The sequence below is a fragment of the Callospermophilus lateralis genome, chromosome 5 (genome assembly GCF_048772815.1).
Source record: "Callospermophilus lateralis isolate mCalLat2 chromosome 5, mCalLat2.hap1, whole genome shotgun sequence".
Classification (NCBI taxonomy): Eukaryota; Metazoa; Chordata; class Mammalia; order Rodentia; family Sciuridae; genus Callospermophilus; species Callospermophilus lateralis.
Genome location: NC_135309.1, coordinates 73,317,587 through 73,338,612, shown reverse-complemented (window position 1 = coordinate 73,338,612; position 21,026 = coordinate 73,317,587). Strand labels below are relative to the sequence as shown.

Sequence of the window (21,026 nt, the reverse complement as noted above, 5' to 3'; positions counted from 1 at the left end):
TAGCAGCCTTCCCAGCCCTTCCCGCTGAGTCATCAGCTATGATGCTGGGAAGGTCTGTACCCAGGGCTGGAGAAGAGCAGGGGTGAGGAGGGGCAGAGAGGAGAGCCCACGGGCTGCATCTGGGGTGACAGAGGGGTCAGGGACCTCTGCCTTCCCCTTCCCCCACCCCACCTTCCGGGCCTCAGTTTCTCCTTTTGGTAGCCTGGGGATAATGCCATGTGTGCTGCCCTTACCTGGGGAGAGAGGAGGATGAAGGATGAGGGTGTGCCCCAGGCACGGGGGGGGGGTGGGGCGGGGAGTAAGGGTCTCGGAGTCCATGAGGGGTGGGTGGAGATGTGGTGAGGATGAGCAGGCAAATGGGGTGGGATGGGGGAGTCGTCTGATCATGGGTGGGCTGGAGAGAGCAGAACGGATGGGGATGGACCGATGGCAGGGGAGGCATGCCACTGGTATGTGCACAGGGCTGGAAAGAGAGTCTTGTTCTGTCATCATCCCCTGAACCAGTCCCCAAGAGTCACGCACCAACCGTGCTCAACAAACACACGGAGAGAAGAGGAGAAAACAGCGAGAGGAAGTGTGGGGGCCCCTGTCTGGCCCAGACAGGAGACAGTCACCTTGATTTGGATCCCCATTTTCAAATCCCCTTAAGTTTTCTTTTTAAAAACAAAATTCAGTATCAGTGACACTGTTTCTTTTGGCACTGAGTTCCAGAAAAACAGGAGGGTTACGGAGTGTGCCTGCTTTCCAACACTCCCTGTAGGGCTTGAACCAATACACAACAACAAGTGTAAGAAAACCAGGAAGGAAAACTGATTTTTATAGAAACTGGAATGAAACTGACCAGTGTAGTTTCATTATCCAAGCTAAGCGGAAATGCAAAAAAATCAAAATAAAAGTAAACAAACAGCACAAATGGTAAGACGTGAGTTCCGTTTCCTAAGTTCTTTCCTTTTTATTCCATTCAGGTGTCATCAGGAATCCCGAGAGGCCTGCCCCCCTTCCCTCCCAGCTTGCCCACCCCCAGAATGGCCTCTGGGCTCTGCCCGGCCCCCTCCCCCCTGCCCTTCTCCAGCACAACTCAGAGGACCTCAATCCCGGCCAGGGATGTTCTTTTCCCCTTCGGGCTGACAAAGGGAGCCAAGAAAGTCAAATCCATGAGCCCTCATTGGGGCTGACCCAGGGGGGCCAAGATGGGGAATGGGTAGCTCTGGGTGCCAAGTTCAAGTTCTAAGCCTTGAAACCCAGTTGTCCTGGTGGGGAGGGAAATAGGCTCAGGCTCCTGCCTTCTACTCCCCTTAGACTTGGCCAGGCAGGACCTGGGCTCCTAGGGGTGCAGCCTTGCTGGCGGGGTCCTCTGGTACCTATGTATCTTATTCCTCCTTTTCCCATAAGAAACTCCAAGACTAGAGCTTGGGCCCCAGAGCTGGCTCTGCTCATCCCTGGTGCCTGTCCTGGGGGCTGAACCTTCCCTATCTGGAGCCAGGGCTGAATTTAGCAAAATGCTGGATGCATTTGAGGGTCAAGGGGTCCAAGGGGCTATGGAAGAGGAAAGACTTGGCGTATGGGACATGGGAAGGGGGATGCAGGATTGGGCCATCCCTATTAGTTACTCCAAGGCCTTTGTGAGTTTGAAGTAGGTCTAATCCAAAGAGCTCAGAGCATTTTCAAGGCTAGAATGTTCCCCAGGGTCTGTAACTAATGTGGCTGTCTCTTAGAGGAAAAAGCAGGGAAGGCTGAGGGCTGAGGCCAAGTTGAGAACTTCCCTGGAGGACGTGCTGTTGCTCTTGGGACTCTTCCCTGAGGTTTGGGATGGGAGGAGGGTGGGAAGGGGATGGTAGCAGGTGAAGGGTGGGACCAGGGAGGAAGCCAGCCAAGGAGGCCAGCAGGGGCTAGAGCCACAGTCCCGCCTGGCAATGGCAGCCCAGCGACCCCACCCTGAGGATGAGTGTGAACAGGTGTGGACCCTTGTGACCACATGGTAGGTGGAGGGGGTCTTTAAAAGTCCTGGTCTTCTTGCCAGGCCCGTATTCCTAGGAAAGGCTGCAGCTAAGGAGGAGGATGCAGACCCGGCCTGGGAGGGCAGAGACAGGGGAACTAGAAGTGCTGATCTGACCTCGTCTGTAGGAGCTCAGGCCCCTCTCTAAATCTCTGTCAATATTTTAGTGGTCTTTGCCCAGATGCCACAAGAATGGGGCAGTTTTGGCATCTTGCCAGGGCCCTAGACTTGAGATGCTCTGAAAACCCCAAGTTGTTCACTAGGCCCCCTTCCCACTCCTCCCCAAGATCTGGCCACAGCTTGTGCTGCCCTCCCCAAGCTCCCTTCCCCCTCCTCTCAGGCCCACCAGAAATTCTGTCCCTGGGTTTTGAGGGGGCCCAGCTGCCCAGAAGACCCTGCTGGGCCTGAACAAGGCCTCCCTGACTGCCAAGCTCCCGCCTACCCTGTGTGCTCTGGGGAATGGGTGGTTCTGAGCTCCTTGGAGTTCCTGCTGGGGCCAACCTGACCTCCTCCACTGGGCAACACCCACAGTCTCTGTTGGTATCCTTTTACTTCATGGAGAGGGGGCCGGGCTAAATGGGCACAGGCAGCACTTGGGCACAATGGTCACTGGGGTGCTGTAGGGCATTGAAAGCAGCCAGATTCAAGGGGTTCTGGGCAGTCCATTCTACTCCCCTCAAGACTGCAGGAGTAGGACCCTCAGGAGCCAAGGGCTTGGGAGCTTGTGGTCTGCCTGACCCTGCCAGGTTCCTCATTGCTGGGGAAGATGCAGCTTGGGACAGAACTAGTTTGGAGAGTTGTTGAGAGATGGGGAAGGAGGTCAGAGAGAGAAAGAGAGCGAGAGAGAAAGAAAGAAAGCCCAGTGCCTTAGCCGGCATCCCCATCTCCCTAACAGTGTTGGTGAAAGGGTGGACATCAGGAGATGGGGTGGACAGGGGCCTAGCAAACTGGAACAGCAGGAGCCCATGTGTCCTGACATTTCCTCAAGTTCCAGAAGGGGCTAGAGCTTACATTTCCTTATATTCCAGAAAGGCCTAGGAATAGGACCAACCTTGCTGTCTGTACCCTTTGGGGACCCCTTGCCAGTGACTGGAAGCACACTTTTCCTAGAGCCCTCCACTTCTGCCCCAGCATCTCCTACCCTGCTCTCACCCCATGCTGACCCCACTGGTCACTTACTTGCAGGAAAGCTGGTTGATGCCCTCGATGTAGTAGCAGACGCCTCCATTGACACAATAGGACTTGGCTGTCTCGTTGCACTTCCGGGCATGCCCCGACCAGGATGACAGGGTGGTGCTCACTGGAGGTATGAGAGACACATGCTGGTGACCCACTGAGACCACCTCTGGGTCCCAGGAATCACTTTCTTCATGGCTTTTCATGGCTTATCCCCAAACTGGAAGGTCATCAGAGATTGCAAACATGACTGGGCAGGGGAGGTCTAGTGGTCCTTCTGAATTGCCAATGAGGCAAAGTGGGAGGCCACTACAAGCTCTAGCCATCTGTCCTGTGTGACCCTGCACACATGCTCTGGGCAAACCTCTAAAATCTTTTCATTTTTTGGAGGGGGTGACAAGGGAGCAGAAACTGCTTCCTCTGTTGGAATCAGGGCCCACCTCCACCCCTTCCCTCCTGTCTTTCTGGGGTTTCCACCGCAAGTGGATGAGATGCTAATGTCTGGTGTGGGCAATGGTGCTGGGAGGAGACACCTATACCTGCCTTTATTGTTCAGGTTCTTGTACGTTCACCAGGTGATTGGAAGGAGTAGGGACTTGAAGGGAATGGCACCTTTGGGACATTGCTGTTTCCTGAGAGCTGGAGTTGTGGGTTAACCCTAGCTTCTACGCTCTTCCCCCTCTCTGCCAGGGATGGACGGAATGCAACAAAGACCAGTATGCCCTGTCTCCATAAGCAGCAAGGGTCTCTTCATATACTCCCACGCCAGGCAGCCCCGCTGTTCTCCCACCTCATCAGTCTTTGCCTCTGGAGGGAGCCTCTAGACCTCTGAAGGCCCAGACTGTAAATCATGGGCTTCAGGTTGTTGGAGAGGAGATGAGGCTGAGGAGGGCCAGGGCAGCTGGGATGGGAAACTGGCTGACAGAAAGACTGGGCTCTGAGGCTATCGACCCAGACTGTAAGTTTGATTTAGCAGAGTCATTTGAAAAATCAAAGTTAAGAAAGCTCTTCTCCTCCATCAGAGGGGGGCATATGGAAAGCTGGCTTCAAGTGAGAATTCTTGCATCAAAGTCAGTTTTCATCTGTAAGATACTGTCCTATGCTGTGTGTCTAGACTGGGCTGCCAGAAGGGGCTTCTGCTCCCCACTCAGCTCTTGGGGGCTCTGAGGGCCTCTTACTTCCACCCAGCACTAGCCTTGTGACGGAGATGGCCCATCCTGCCTTGTCCGGCCCTATCTCCTCAGGGGTATTGAGTTTCTATGGCTCCTGTCAGTCATGGGGAGGGGCTGAGAGGAGGAGGGCAGGCACTTGGCGCCCTCAGTGTTTAGACATGCAGGGAGACAGATGGAGCGTGGGGGACTGGGAGCGTACACACAGCTCTGCCTCTGTATATGTCTGAGGAGCTCACTGATAAAACCCAGTGGACAGGGCCAGCTCCCACCTTCCCCTCCCCATCATGCCGGCCACTGAGCTGGCATCCTTGGCCCCATCCTGGCTGAGGTCTCCCCTAAAGCTCAATGGCAAACCCAGCTGGGACCCACATGCTGGCTGGGGAGAAGAGAAAGCTTCACGTTGGTGTCTGTCCCACTTCTGGGTCAGTGAGACCCAAGAAACTAAGAAAGGGCCAGAAAAGAAAAATAACCGAGGTGATCATGCCTGAAGTTATAAAGTCCCATTACTGAGCAGATCCTGGAGGTTGTCCTGCCCTTCGGTTACACTGTAAAGGAGGAGTGAGGAAAGAGAATGGCAAAGTGCCCATGCAGAGTCACAATGTGTGTTGTGACAAGGCCTTAAGGCTGCTGGCCCCTAGTTGTGCAATCTTGACAGCTACCCAGTCCCCTGCGAAAGAAGACGTCAGCACCAAGTCTTGCCTGGAGCAGATGGATGCAAAAACAATGTGGACCACAGGCCTGGGTCCTCCGGGGGGGCCTTGGCTAAGCCAGAGAAATCTCAGCCTGGGCCTGCCAGGCCCAGCATGGGTCCCTCTGCAGCCATGGGTGGCAGAGACTGACAGCTGCTGTGCCCTCATTGTTATTCTCCCAAGCCGAGGGAGCAGTGGACAGCAGTGAGGTTGCTGGCAGGGACCGCAGCTGCACATTTGGGCTTGTCACACATACATGCCTGCACTCATGGAGGCCTTGGGACACAGATGACAACTGAAGAAAAATGGACCCCTGAGCTGTGGTACATGGAGCCCTGGCTGCCAAGACCACATCAGCATGGAGATGAGGTCGAGGATCCAGAAAGGCAAAAAGGGAGGACAAAGTGGAGGGCTGGTCATAGAAGGTGTGGCAGAACAATGACTGCAGGCCTTCCCACCTCAGAAAGGTCACTTTCTAGTGACAGGACCTTCCTGAGTCACTACAGGCCAACTCTTGTTGTGGGTGAAGCCACACTCCAGGGAGACGTGCATGCTGCAGGGGCGCATGCACACCACGGCACCAGCAGGCTGTGCTGGCACACACACGTCCCAAGGCAACAGGTCTAGACTCCCTCGTTAGTGTATCTGTATTTCTAACCCAGTCCTCCCATGTTTGGAGAAGCAAAGGTGGCATGGATTCTCAATGGGAAAGTTTAATTGCTTCCCCTACCACCCCCACCCTTTTTTTTTTTTTTTTTTCCAGTAGTGTGGATTTAACTCTAGGATGCTCTACATCCCCAGCCCTTTAAAAAAAAATATTTTTGAGACAGGGTCTAAGTTGCTGAAATTGGCCTCAAACTTGAGATCCTCCTGCCTTAGCCTTCCCAGCATCTGGGATTGTAGGCACGTGCACTGCCCCTGGCTCCCTAACTGCTCCCTTGACACCTGCACTTGGACGGCTCACAACCACCCGAAACTCAACATGTCCCAAACTGAGCTCCTAGTCATCTATCCCAACCATCATCTCTACCTTTCCCTCTGTCAGTAACCAAATGGCACACACCCAAGTCTTAGAGGGCATCTTATATTTCTCTTTTATTCCCCACTACCTCTCATCCCCAAGGTTCACCATTTCTAACTCCTCAAGAGGCTCCATGCCTGTCTCCCCAATTCCCCTTCTAATCCAGGAGTGTCTCTTCCTTGGATGACCACATAGTCCCCTCACTGGTCTTCCTACCCTCATCTCCACCTTCCTGCCTTCATCGCTGACTTTTTTGCTTGGCAGCTGCCACAGTGGTCTTTAAAATATGGTCTTTAAAAATATGTAAGTTCCATGATGGAAGTTCTCCAATGGCTTCCCTTTGTACTCAGGATAAAGCCCCAACTCCTTCCCAGGTAGAATCTGGGCAAGGATAATAAGGATAATAAGCCAGGAGCCCTCCTGCCCAGGACGTTCCCAGTATCAGACTCCTCTGGCCTCCCTCACCTTCCCCAGTTGTCAGGTTCCTTCCTGGTTTTTCCTATTTGCTTCATCTATTTCTGCTTGTAGTACTTATTCTATCCTAATTAAATGATGAGGCATGCCATTATTAGCTCCTTCAATAGAATGTAAGCTCCCTTAGGGCAGAAAGACATCTCTCATGTTTCACTGAACCACAACATCTAGCAGAGTGCTGGGCACATAATAGGTGCTTAACAAATATTTACTAAATCAATGAATGAACAAATAATATCTGATTCTTTGGAGAAAAGTTCCTTCTATTGCCAGCCCAGGGACTAGTCTGGTATCCTTGGCTGATGATAGCTTTTCTGTAGGTTTTAAATGTAAATATTCCCGAGAGATCATTAGGAAAATGAAATCAAAGCCACAATGAGATGCCACTTCACACCCACTAGGAAGGTGGGAAAACAGAGGGATAATAACAAGTGGTGGTGAGTTTGTGGAGAAATTGGTAGTTTGTGCATTGCTGGTGGGAATGTAAAACGATGTGGCTGCTTTGAAAAGTAGTCGGGTAGTTCCTAAAAAAAATTAAACAGAATTACCATATGCTCCAGGAGTTCTAAAAACCTATGTACATACAGAAACTTGTCCATAAATGTCCAGAGCAAGAATATGTATAATAGCCCAAACATGGAAAAATCCAAGTGACTTAACAACTCAAATTAATGAATGGATAAATAAAATGTGGCACATTCATACAGTGGAACATGATTTAGCCATAAAAAGTAACAAAGTACTAATTCACGCTATAATGTGGCTGAACCTTAAAAAAACATTGCATGAACTAGAAGAAGCCAGGCAAAAAGGCCACATATTATGTAAATCTATTTGTATAAAATGTGTACAATAAGTAAACTCATGGGGACATAAAGTAGATTAATGGTTGCCAGGGGCCAGAGGGAGGGAGCAATGCTAATAGGTATGGGGTTTCTTTTTGGGGTGATGAAGATATTGTGGAATTTGTGGTGATGGTTTCATAACTTGGTGACTGGGTAAAAACCACCAAATTGTATACTTATTTAAAAGGGTGAATTTTATGGAATGTAAATTATGCCTCAAAAATTAATTTTAAAGAATGTCTAGAAGGGACAACCCCTGGAAGTCACTATCAGCCATTAGTGACTTGGTATGGGTGGGTTCTTCAGGGCCTTCCTTCAAAGACTAAGCAGGAGCAGGGTGGAGAGGCAGCTGGTGCTGGGGAGCCATCTCCCCATTGCCTGTTGCTGCAGCAGCTACTTTTCTCCCTTGTTCATAGAAAAATCTTTGCTTCTCTTTTGAGACCTAGACCTAGCACCTCTTGATACATCTAGGTTCTCTTCTCACAGTAGCCCGCTGCCCTTTGGTGCAGTGGACTGTCTTCTCCCTGCCCTGTTCTAAAAGGCAGACGCTTTGAGCCCAGCTTTTATCTTCCTGCCTTGTGAAGGACTTGATTGGGGGCCAAGACTGAACTCCTCAGAGCTCACAGCAGAGCGTGCTGAATGTGCAAGTGAGAGTACACAGCTCGCCTTTTGTCCCCAGCTAGAGGACAAGCCTGGGTCTCTGCAGGACTTCCACGGTCCTGTTATCCCCCACTTCAAACCTCTGGGGCAAAGTCTGATATCTTGGATCTGGAATGGCTACCCCAGGATGTCTCTGAGTTCCCTTTCACCTGGGACATGGACGCTGGTTTCTCAGACGTGGCTGATTAATTTGTTGAAATTTCCACAAACTTCTGCTAACTCCTTCTTCTTGCCAGCAGCTTGGGAAGGTCGGAAACCTCTTGTGAGCTGGCAGAGTTGTGACGAGGGTCTGCTCTGGTTTAGGGAAGGAGTATTAAGCTCCACAGAAAGGAGCCGGAGCCCTCCAAGAGCCAGAGTGATGTCCCTTGCGCAGCCTGCAGCTCCTGATGCCCCGCCCCTGTAGCTTTGGCTTCCCTGGGGCCTGGGAGGGCCAAGCCAACCCACCTAGGGATGAGTCAGAGGGGGGCTGGCAGGGCCTGCACCCGATCTCCGCCCCCTCCTCAGGGTGTGGTTGCTGCAGGTCTCCTGGGTTCTGTGGATAAACAAGGAGCCCAGGCATCTCTGCCTGTGAAAATGCCCCCAGTCTTCTGGTCACCTGCATTGGCCCTGTTCAGCTCCCCACATGAAGAGCAGGCTCTTGCCTGCATGGGCTGCACAGGGCAGCAGAAGAGGTGTGTACTCCGCCTGCATGTGGGTTAGGTGCACAGGACGTCAGCCAGAAGATCACCAGGAATCTCATAATTTTAGGGGGAAGAAGCTTATAGATCAGCCTCAGGAGGGGAAAACTGAAGACTAGGGAGGCGGGGCAACATGCTCTGGGTTGAATGACACAGAGCTGGGACTAGATCAAATCTCTCCACTCTCCACTGCCCTGCCCTGCGTCCCTCCCGCCAGGCTACAGGCACTGGGCAACTGGATTCCAGATCTGCCCTCCAGGCCCAGCCCAAAGGCTCCACTCTCTGGTTCTGCAAAGGATCAGAGCATGACCCGCTGCAGGCTGGAGGGGCTGTGCAAGGAGTTGAGAGCCTTCCAACCCTCCCAACCTCAGGTCTCAAGCCCAGTGTGGCAGAGCAGGCATGGCTGTGACTTTCTGCATGGCAACCCTACCTTCTTTCTCCACGAAGAGCACCCCTTGAGGGAACGCTTCTCCATGTGGTATGGCAGGGCCATGGTTCGGGCTCTGCCTCTCAGTAGCCCCCCTGCATACACAGACAAGCCTGGCAAAGACGGTGCCCTCCAGCCTGAACAAGTGGCAGGGCCAGTGGGCACATGACCTAATCAGGGTCAATCACAGTCCATCCTCGTGATCTATGTGTGGACCAGAGACCAAGGTGGCGTGCTGGGATGAGGTAAGCCTGGAGCTGTCTGTGGCCACAGCCTCCTCTTCCCACTCCATTCCCCCAACGTGGGAGAAGCTATTTCAGAACTGGAAAGAATGAGGCCGACACACAGAGGGAGAGTGTCCTGACCCATCCTCTATGTTCTTAGACTCTCATTTCTGAGGCCAGTTTGACCTCTTGGACTTCCCAGTTTTACAAGCCAATAAATGAATTCCTTTAAGGTAGATTTAACTTGAATTCGTGTCAGTTTTAACCAAGAAAGTCTTGACTAATAAAACAGGAGACTTCAAGCCCAAGGTGTATCTGTGGATGTCTGCTCACTATGACAGGTGGCAGGTGCTAGACAGTCTCTTGCCCCAGGCTTGGGGCAGGTTGAGAAGTGGAGATGCAAATACCCCTACTGTTACCCTGCCTGGCTTGGGACATGGAGAAGGCAGTGAAGGCCTTGCAGCAGGTTGTGAGTTCTTTAATATAACATTTACCAGGTACCTACCAGGAGTCGGGCACTGTGCCAGGCCCCGGGGCCAGAGTGGTAAACAAGTTAGATACACCCCCCATGGAGCTCCATGGCTAAGTTTGCCTTGAATTTTACATTGTACAGCTCTATCATTAATTAGCTGTTTGACTTTGGGCAAAATATTTAGCCTCTCTGAGCTTCTCATAACCTATAAAATACATCCTGGGCCTGAGTCAGGGTTCATGAAATAATGTGGAGTCTGGCTTGGTAAACAGTAGCTGTCATCGTAACTTCTTTTATCCTTGTCATCCCCGTCCCTGAGGCTCACCCTCCACTGGAGTGCACACAGAGAAAGTTCAGCAACAGTATGGGACCCGAGGAATGATCTAAGATCTGAATTCAAAAGATACTACTGGGCCTCTGGGGCCTGAGCTGGGAGGGACACTACAGTAGGTTGGGGTGGTCTTAGGAGGAAGGCTGCCGGGGAGAGCTGGTGTGGGAGAAGGAATAAGGATGGGATGGAAAGGGGAGAGACTGCAGAGGAAGATCATGGGCCAGATGGGTGAGTCCCTGGCCTGTGGCTCCACAGGCTGGGGACATGGTTGAATGAATGTGTGTTAAAAGGCCACTGTTCTGATACAAGTGATTAGGGATGAAACTTGTGCCAGGGTTGCCCCTGAGGTGGGCTTAGAGTGGAGGGGTAGTTATGAGAAATATCCAGACTGGATAGTGGCAAGGAGCCCAAGAGGCTGGGAAAACAGGGCTGTCCCTCACCAGGACAGGGCAGAGAGGGTCTTGGCTAGGTTATCATCTGAGGCCATGGGACGGGGAACGTTACAAGTTCTCTTTTAGGTAACGATGGGTTTGGGAGTATTGGAAGTCTGGTGGAAAACAGGCGACAATACATACAGGATTAGATTCTGTGATGGGCATGACTGAAAGCAAATCCCAATAAATAGGTGTCTGAATGGCATGCTCCGTCTGGGGGTGCTGGGAGCAGGAAGTCTCTTTGTGGGATTTGGTGCACTGGGGTTAGAGTGGAGGGCACTGCATAAGGACAGGGAGCATTGGTAGAGAAGAAAGGTGCCTTTCCAGTCAAGGGAAAGGACAGCCCAGCAGGAAGGCACCCTCTGCTCTGCAGCTGGATCTGCCACTGCAGAGAGAAGCTCAGGAGCACTATGAGGTCCTGACCGTGTAGTCTTGGAGGAGAGAGGATGTCTGGTGGGAGAGTCTGCCATGTCCAAAGAGGCTATCCCAGGGGATCTAAGCCCCCAGTCCTCCCGCCCTGGCCCCGGTGGAGATGACCTCCTGCACTCAGGTGCCCGCAAAGCAGCATCCACAGGCAAGCAGCTGGCAGCGCCCGGGGCCTGCCTCTCCCCCAGCCCTGCTCCGGGCAACCCAGCCTCCCATAATTGCCTTCTAAAAATATTCTTCCCTCCACCCCCACCTCTTGATTTCAAAATATTTAGTTTTCAGGGTATTTAAAATGAGAGTTGGCGGCTCTTCCAGCCCCAGATAACAAAGCTAAACATTTATGCTTCGACTGCATTTCTCTGAATCGGCTGAGATCTGGGGTTTGATATGGCCGCGGCAGAAGGGAGGGGAGTCGAGTGCAGGATGGAGCATGTGTGGGCCTCCTGAAGGCTGGGGGGCAACTGATCCACCCTGCCAAAGCCCTCAGGGACCCTTCCCTTCCTCAAGGGGCCACCTACCGCTGTTGACGTAGAGCCGGCCCCGGACGGTGTCCTTCCCCAGGATGTTCTCAGCCTCGCAAACATACTCCCCAGCGTCCTCAACCTTCACCTTGTTGAACTGTAGTCGTGAGTTCTTTCTGGTTAGGGAGGGGGAAAAGAGGGGGAGAGGCGTGAGCTGGGGGAGGCAGCGACGATGCTCCCCAGCAGTCGCCCGACAGTCACCTCTCCCCACAGACCCACAGTGGCCTTGCAGGTTGGCTGGAAAGTAGATACCCTCAGGCTGGCCGTTCCTGGGGTCCAGAAGGAATGCTGAAGCCCTGGAACTGGAGGCAGACTGGGGCCCTCAGGACAAACCAGGCTGGGGCTAATGGCTACACACATGTTCTAAATCTATGAATTCTCACGTCTATTTTCCCAAGACTGGGCCTTTTTTTGTAACACTTTTTCTGGGGGCAGAGAGCCAGGCCCCTTAGGAAGTCACATGGCTACGTCTTCATTCTCAGCAGCTTTAACCTTCCTTAGAAATGGCTGCTTGTCACACTGGATACGTAGGACCCATTCCCAGAGCAATGGTTTAAATGTGTTCCCAAAGCTCATTAATCCCCAAAGCGATGGTGTGGGGAGGTGGGCCTAATGGGGGGTTAATGTCACAAGTGCTCCATCATGAGTGGCTTAAAGTTGATTCCATGGGAATGGGTTTGTTATAAAAGCAAGTTGAGTCTCCTCATCCTCTCTCACCATGTGACGCCTTCTGTCGTGTTATGGTGAAGCAAGAGGGCCATTACCAGATGTAACTTCTGAATTTTTGACTCCTCTAGAACTGTGAGCAAATAACACTTCTATTGCTCATAAATTACCCAGTCTGTGGCCCCCCGTTATAACAGTGGAAAGTGGACTCAGACACCCAGGTACCTGGGAGAGCCACAATTTTGAGAGGATCAGTTGACGACGGTGCCCAGATCCCAGTCCAAACCTGTGGTTCTCTCCTGCCTTCCAATCAGCCCTGCCACTAAGGGGCACTCTGTGACCTCTCCAAGGAGCTTTTGTTTCATTTATTAATTCATTTGACAAATGCTTACTGAGTGCCTTTGTGTGCCAGGAACTTGTACTTCTAGCAACAAAAAGATCTTGGACTTGATCCCAGAGCTGAACTGGGTGTCTCTTCCTATAGATGGGAAAGCTAAATCCTAGAGGGCTTCCTGACTTGCCCAAGGTCACCCAGCAAGGTAAAGGCAGAGGTGCTGTAGCTAGTGGAGACATGCGGCATATTGGGCCTCTGAAGCTGGGGCTAGGCCCCTTCTTCATCCAGTCCCTGCATGCCCCGCCCCTGGTGCTGTGACTGCAGTGTCCCTAGCCCTGGGTCCCCTCTTTCTGAAGTTCTGGTCAAACTTCTCCTTTCTTCTTAGAGCTTCCCTGCACCTATCCTAGCATGCCTAGGCTCTGAAAGTGTCTGTTCCCAGTTCCCATCCTTCCCCTCTGCCCCAGTATTCTCAGGGGCTAGCAAGAGCTCTGAAAAAAGCCCAGGTCCCAACCTGGACCCCAGGGGGAAGCAAGAAGTAGCATGGAAATGTCTTTACATGATGTCTTTAGTTAAAAAACAAAACAAACAAATAAACAAAAAACACAGATTCCCAGAATATTTGTAGTGGATTGGAGGGATAATGGCTCACGGGACAGGGTGTAGTAGAGCTGTCACTGCCCCACCCCAGGGACCAAAACAGAACCAGGACACTGTTGGGGTAAGGAGGGCAAGGGCAGGTGAACAGAGAGGCTTGCCCATAGAGATGCAAACTGGCTCACAGTCCCTACCTTGGCCTATGCTTTTAGGGACCTCTTTCTTGGACTTGCTTTTCTTCTGAAGGTAGACCTCTTCCCAGATGTCCTCACCCCAAGACTCCCAAACGAAGGTGCTGCAAAGCTGTCTTGTCAACAGAGCCTATTGCTGGGATGATGTCCTCACTAGTGTGGTGACAGCTGCTGGACTAGACCCTACCCTTCCTGGCTTGAGCAGGTCTTTGTCTCCTTGGCCTGGTGCCTGCCCACAACCCTCTTCTGTCAATTAAAGTTTGTTCCCTTCATTAAGTAGAGCCCCGGAGGCCCCTCTGACTGAGCAGGCTTCTCCTTCCCTGCTCTAGCCTAATTAGACACCACAGAGCCCAGCTTCCCTGGGACGAGGCTGCTCTCACTTCGAGGCACTGGACAAGGAGGGCAGGGATCACCTGAGGGGACTAAGAGCCAGACCCTCTTTGTCACTCACAGTCACATTCAAGGGAGCTTCCCTTGCATGACATCATACGTAGCAGGACAAGGCCGAGTGAGGCTCAGGGCATTTGAGGGGAGAAAGCTGGAACTTGAAGGAAGGGTTCAGGGAGAGCCCTGCCCCTTAGAGGAATGAAAAAGAGGTGACAACACTCTCTGGGTTTGCCAGCTGCAGGCATCTTGGTTTACGGGGGACATATGGCTCTCAGGGAGGTGGGCTCCAGAGACACAGAGACTCTGGGTGGGGTGAGAAGGAGGGCTCCGTGGGTCTCCCAGGCCTGGCAGTTGCTGGGACCACTATACTCTGTCCTCGCTGCGAGCTCCAGCTGCCGTCCCTAAGGACTCACAGCTCTCTCTGGCTTTCCCGGCAGCAGGATGCTATCAGTTCCTGGTGCCCCATCACCGTGCTGACCCAGGTCTGCCCCGAGAAGGGTGCCCATCCCCACCCTCCCCAGCTGGTTCTCTGCTGGCAGGAATGGGATCTGGGCGGCTGCACATTTTCCTCAGCGCCTCCCCCCTGCCAGCCCGAGGGGCCTGTTCTAGCCTGCCCCTCATAAATAAGGGAACACGCGGTTCTGCAGGGGAGGGCCCTGCGCCCAGGGCTTGAGGGGGCAGTTTTTTCCTGGCACAGGAAGGCTGGGTCAGATACTGCAGTGTGGTGGCACAGAGACAGACAGTACCAATGGGGAGGAGGTCTCTGCAGGCCAACAGAGACACCAAGACAGAGCACAGCCTGGGCAGGTGGAGTGTATGCGAGGAGGGCTGTGGAGGCTGCTGCAGGGCCGGCAGGGAGGACAGAGAAGGGCTTTCCAGAAAGAAGCCTCCTGTCCCTGGTCCCTATGCTAGGTGAGATGTGTATAGTAGGGGGGTGGGTAGCGTGTAGAGGTGGCAGAAGCAATATCAGAATCCTCCTGAAGAGCTCTTGGTAACAGGAAATCAGAAGTTCCCAATTACAGTGCACTTTTCCACCACTTGCGACTCACTTCTGGGATCCTAGAGGCAGGACAGGTGATTCAAGGATGGTTCAGAATAGCACAAAGGATAAGGCTCTGACAGGTAGGGGCTCGGGGTACACTTCAGACTCTGGGGCCTACTATATGCAGGGGAAGACCTCATCAGGCTGGACTGGGTCACCCATTTGTCAGATGAAACTGAGGCTTACGCAGGAAGCATCAGGTTCAGAGGATGAGCAACCCAAAGTCCTCCTGCCCAACCACAGTGGGTCCCCCACCCAGGAGGTGAGGCCCAGTAGGATTCTCATCAATTCAACACTGAACTTAGATCTGCACCAGGTCCACAGGGGAGAATGGGTGAAGGGGGGCTAGTCTTTGATGTCTCTCATGTTAGCAGTGACAGATCCCTCCACAATGCAATGAAGCCATATCTAAGGCACTGTTGGAAGAGACAAGAGTTGGAGGGCTTGGGCACATGTCCCTGAGACATGACATTTAAACTGCACCTTGGAGAACTTTGCCAGGGACAAAAGGGACAAGCACAGGGAACAGATTAGTGTCATGAAAGTAAAGACCAGGGGTCAGGAGAGCAGTGGTCAGGAAACAGGGGACAGTGATGTGCAGACAGAAGGCTCTGAAGAGTCTTAAGGCTGTACCCAGCATGTTGCAGGTTCTCCTGATCTGGGAAGTAACAAACAGGTGTCCCTGTTAAAGATCATCCCCTGTAGGCACTCACGGGGGTCTGTGGACTTCCAAAACTGGGTGTGTAAGGCCCATCTTTTTTTTTTCATGAAGAAAGGAAGGAGTTTTTACTCAGGTCTACACTGGAAGCTGGACTAGAGATTCCTGTAGGCAGGGGCCATGGTTGTTTCATTCACCAGTGTATCCCGAGCTTCTAGCAGGATGCCTGGCACATAGTGGGTAAATTGTGCACATGACACACAGCAGTGATTTCATAGCAGGCCTGCAGCCCGGAGGGTGGAGAGTGGCCGAAAAGCAGCTGGAGGCAGAGAAGCCAGGAAAGAAATGCACAGGCAGGGAAGAGGGCGCCCCCCCCCCCCCCGATATCTGGACTTCCTGAAGGGATGGCAAAGGGGGCAGCTGATGGGCAGCAGGCAGATTGGGTGCGCACAGCTGAGAGGGAGCACAGGAAGCAGAGGCTGGGCTGGAGAGGCCAGGGTATCGAGGAATTGAATTTGGAATTGAAACACCTGCAGGTGACTCGGGGGGCGGGGAGGTGTCTAATGCTGAGCTGGTGGCCTGGGTCTGGAACTCTTGAGAAAAAGCCATCAAGCCTGGAGATGGAGGCTTGGGGCCTCTGTCTCCAGAGGGAGAGCGGGAGGAGTGAAGCCCAACATACAGGAAAGCCAGCATCATGGCAACTCAGTGGTCAGACTCCCAGGAGGAACAGGGGGAGTCCACAGGGTGAAGGGAGCAGATGGCCTGTGTCAGGGCTGCCGGGAGGCCTGGAGGCCTGGGGTTAGGGAGCCCAGAGGTCAGTGGGGTCTCTCAAGGGCCTCAGCCATGGAGAGGAGAGGCTGGGGACACACAGAGAAGTCAGACTCCAGCAGGGCGGCGACTGCTCTCGGTGGTGGAGGGAAGAAGAGAGACGGGGCAACAGTTGGAGGAGGATGAGGAGACAGCACCCCAGCAGGAAAGCCTTCAGAAGAGAAGTGACAGTAGTGAGTTTGCAGGAACAGAAAGGCTGAAGTTACCAGAGAGAGGAGGCAGCTGGCGGGGCCAGGGCGAGTGTGCATGTGCACAAGGGGAGCCTGGGGCCAGCATGGGGTGGGGTCAGGTAGAGGGTCTGGGGATGGGCAGTGGGGGGTGACTTGGGAGTAATGTGGAGGGTGAGGATGAGCACTCTCTTGACTTCTGCTCTCAGTGAAGTAGGGGAGAGGCCATTTTCTAGACAGAGAGGATGGAAGGGAGACAGGGTCCTACCAGCTCCAGCTTCAAGAAGTTTGTTCATTCTCCTCTCTAGCTTGGAGTCACTCTTGGCAGTGGGCAGAGGGTGGGGTGACCTCAGGTGAGCTAGTGGGTGGCCTGAATTTCTTGACAACACTGTAGACTGGGGACACACGGGAACACCCTCCACCCCTCCCCTAGCCAGCACAGTTTTCTTAGGAAGTGACATTCTGTCAGACAGAAACTTTGATCTAAACCAAACCTCTCTTAAATTACATCAGGTATGGCCTGAGCCCGGGCTTTCTTTCTATCACTTTCTGTTGTGGGCCAGGTTGGACATTCTTTAAAATGCTTTTCTGCCTGGGCCACTTTCTGAGGCGACCAATTCTATCTTTACCTCTCTTCTTGGAAGGAGAGTCAGAAAGTGGCACAGTCAGAGCCTATCTGGTGGTCCCCTTCCCACCTCTTGCACAGGTTCCCAACACTGAGGCCCAGAGGAGGCAAGCATACCAGGCCACACAGCAAACCAGGTGTGGCCTGAGCCCGGGCTTCCCTTCCATCACTTTCTGTTGTGGATGAAGCTGGACATTCTCTAAAATCCTTTTCATTTGCATGTGGTGGGGGTTGAGGAGAAAAATGATAGCCAGGAAGGGAGTAGTTACAAGCTCCTCTGCAGGTGGGGGCAGAGAAGGCTGGGGGTGCTCCTTAGCTAAGAGGGTTGACAGAGCAAGGTCAGGTGGAAAATCCGTTTAGCCTGCAGAAAGACGAGGGGGCTGCTCATGGAATCCTGGCTCCCTTGATGCCCGAAGTCCCCTGCCTGACCAACCCAAGAAGGATGAGAAACTAAATCCCAGCCCGATACTTGGGGAGCTTCTGAGTCCATCCCCTGGAGCGCTGATTGAAGATTAAAGAAAATTCTCATACCATAGGAGGCTCAGACTCCCCTCACACCAACCAAACCCTTTCTCCTTACCAAGCTCTCTGACAAGGGTTAGCTAGCTGAGCTTAGAGACCAGCCACTCATCTTGTGTGACCTCCCACAGGCTTTCTGGAAGCAGGGCCTTTCACCCCAAATTACCAGATTTGGGGGCTTTTGGACACTGTGCTGTGTTTTTTGAGAAATTTTTGGGACAAGCAAGGACTTCTATATTCTACATTTAAAGCTGACCTCGACAATCAAATTGCCTCCAACCATCCAGAGACATTGGTCGCTTAATTCTTGTCTGCGGTGTGCAATTCATCCACTCAGCATCATCAGAAGGGCCCACCCAGACTGCAAGGAGGGGGGCTGGGGGTGGCAAGGAAGGGGAACAGAGAGAGGGGCTGGGACTGGCTCCATGCTGGGCCTGGGGCACATCCCTGAGCTCTGCCAGCTCCTTCTTAGAAGGAGGGGACAGAGGGTGGGGTGGATGTTGCTCACCTGCCATTGCCATATTTGATGCGGATGTCTCGGCTGCGGTTGAGCTCCTTGCCGTCCTTGAACCAGCGGTAGGAGGGCTGGGGGTTCCCGGCTGCTGCCTCACACTTCAGCGACTGCTTCTCGCCCACCTGTCCTGTTTGGCTCTTCATCTTCTTCAGCTTGGGCCGGGTGGCTATGGGGTACAAGGCAAGTGCATGAGTGTGGTGACGGTGGAGGTAGCACCGAGCATAAGCAGTTAAGGGCTCTCGTCGGGGGCTCGGGCTGGGGAGGGGAGAGTGAGTCTGGAAGTCACCCCTCCTACTCTCATTGCTTAGCTCAATTTGCCTGCATTTAGAGACTGCAGTGAGATCCGCTTCCTTCATACTTGGGATGGTACTAGGAGCTTTATATGAGCTTATAAAATCTTCACAATAACCCCATGAGCTTACTGAAGTGTTTAAACCCATTTGTACATGGGAAAACTGAGGCAGAAGGCAGGCCAAGATGACAGACTTGGCTAGCACTCCCAGGAAGTCCAGCCTAGCAGAGGAACCTGGTTTTGCTATCACAGCATGGGTCTTGGTAATCTGGTAATAATGGAGCCCAGAGGAGTCATCCTTGTGCTGGGGATGGGGTTCACTCAGCTAAGAGCGAAAGATGAGGTTGGAAGATGCAGAGAGGGAAGTCTGGCCGAGGCAGCACTGTGGGAGATCTTGTGTGGTCCACTGGGACGGTCTGGCAAATGGGTAAGGAGGAGTGGGGTGGCTAGGCATGGACTGTGCTGGTGGGCACAGGTCGACCGAGGATGCAAAGCCGTGAGCACCAAGCTGAGAGGCTTTCCCCATTATCCTTTTTTTTCTTTAAATATATATTTTAGTTGTAGTTGGACACAGTATCTTTATTTTATTTTTTTATGTGGTGCTGAGAATTGAACCCAGTGCCTCACACGTGCTAGGCAAGCGCTCTATCACGGAGCCACCAATCCCCATTATTCTTAAACACATTCTGTTTCCACATGCCCAATGCTTTGCCTCCTTGCTCCTCTCCCTACTGCCTTAAAAATAAAACTGGGAAAAAAAGGTGCCCTGCTCTGAGGTAGGTGAGGGCAAGCCAGCCAGCGCTCCCTGCAGAGACACATAACAAATTCTATCAGTGTCGCCCTTTATAGGACACGCAGCACTTCTGTGCATACTCTTATTTGGTCCCTGAGCTCTGTGAGACAAGTGTCATACTGACATTGATGGTAAAGATGAGACTCAGAGGTTCAGAAACTTGACCCAAAGCCACATAGCTGGGAAGTCACAGAGCTGGGACCAAAGCCTTGGTGTCTGAATCTGATGCGCCGGGCTGGGAGCAGGCTAGTGTCGACTTTTGCAGTCTCATCTCTCTTTGAGGAGGAGACCCTGGTTCAAATTTTTTCAATAGCAGAAGAGAGGGACTTCGAGGGCCAGGAAGTGTCTGGAGACTGACTGGCCCTGTCTAGGTCATTGGTCCTTTTCTTGGTAGCTCAGAGCTCTGACAATGGGCCAGAGTTGGCTCTGGAGAAAGGCAGGCAGAGAGAGCTGGTGAGAGGTAGGAGGCACCTCCTTGAACTTAACCCTGAGCTGTTGCTTGTCCGTACGAAGTCAATGGGGATGAGGTGCCAGGGACAGAGGGAACTTCAAAAGAAAACATTTAAAAATACATAGAGCTGGGGACATAGTTCAGTGGTACAGCCTAGAGCGCTTGCCTAGGGTGTGTGAGGACCTGGGTTCAACACCCAGTACCACAAAAAAGAATGGCTTAAGCAATGATTCTTGTGAAATAATTTTGTTCATTTTAGAAAATTAAAAAACAGTCGGATAAAAAGAAGTAAACAAAATCATCCATTATCCCAGTACTCAGAATGAACACACACACACACACACACACACACACACACACACACACATGATTTTAAACAAAATGGGATCAGGGCCAATAACACGTTTCTCTCATTTAAGAAAACAATGTAATCCTTTCACCTTGCTGTTAAAATACTAATAATAACATTTACCAAACTGAATTCTATGAAACACAAGTATCTGAAGAGATGAAAATAGACATTACTTGAGAAAAAATGTTCTGTGAGGAACATGGGATGAACTTGGCTAATGAAGTGTCTTTATTGACTTCAGTGAGATTATCTAAGTAAGGAACTTGAAACTTTTTTCTTGGATCCCTTAACAGCATTTCAAGGAAATAAAATTATGTGGAACAAGTTCTGTAACATAACTTCTCTGTGCATATATTTATAGATAATATATTCACAATTCAAAATTTAAGAACTGTAAAAGAGTATCTAAAACTGAGCCATACCCGCCCCCCACTCCCTCTAGGTTCAGAGCAGATATTCAGTTGCCCTTCCAGGAGACAACTAATTTTACCAGTTCCTTTGATATCCTTTCAGAGATCTCCTAAGCATATATGAAAAAATAAAACCCTGGAACTCACACACATATTTCCACCAAATCATTTTTCATCCTTGCATAATATTCCTGTGCAGCTGTATCAAAATTTATGCAACTGAATCCTGTTGTGAGGCAGTAAACATGTCCTCACCTCCCATCACCAATATCCCCAGAGGAACATCCTTGTGGCTTCATCTCCTTGCTCCACCAACAGACACAGCTGTAAGAGTGGACTCACACTGCCTGTGTTCCAATCCAGGTGTTGCTACTCATTAGTTTTGTGTCCTTAGGTCATTGACTTAATACTTCTAGAGCTCAGTTTCCTCATCTATAAAATACAGGTAATAAATAATAGCTCCTACCTCTTGGGATGATGGTTGTGAGGAGTAGAAGACAATGCACACACAGCCTGGCATGCCCAGAGCATTCAGTAAAGGTCAGCTGTTATTATTATTGCTATCCACAATTCTTTCCTAAGGCCATCTTCCTAAAAGTGGCTTGTTGCATCTAAGGGTATATAGTCTTTTTAGCTTCATGAACTGCCAAATTGCCCT

The 21,026-nt window shown here is 51.8% G+C and overlaps 1 protein-coding gene across 5 annotated transcripts in view; it reads right to left on the bottom strand.

The window, feature by feature from the left end:
- Positions 1 to 21,026, bottom strand: part of Nrg2 (neuregulin 2) — a 179,362-nt gene that overhangs the window by 18,688 nt on the left and 139,648 nt on the right. For 4 of the 5 annotated variants that reach the window (XM_076855972.2, XM_076855973.2, XM_076855974.2 and 1 more), the window contains exons 2-4: positions 18,065 to 18,236; positions 11,543 to 11,661; positions 3,176 to 3,296 (exon numbers count right to left, since the gene is read on the bottom strand). In XM_076855972.2, the coding sequence (XP_076712087.2) occupies positions 3,176 to 3,296; positions 11,543 to 11,661; positions 18,065 to 18,236 (412 nt within the window). The remainder of the gene's footprint in view (positions 1 to 3,175; positions 3,297 to 11,542; positions 11,662 to 18,064; positions 18,237 to 21,026) is intronic. The other variant, XM_076855976.2, reaches the window with a different exon arrangement.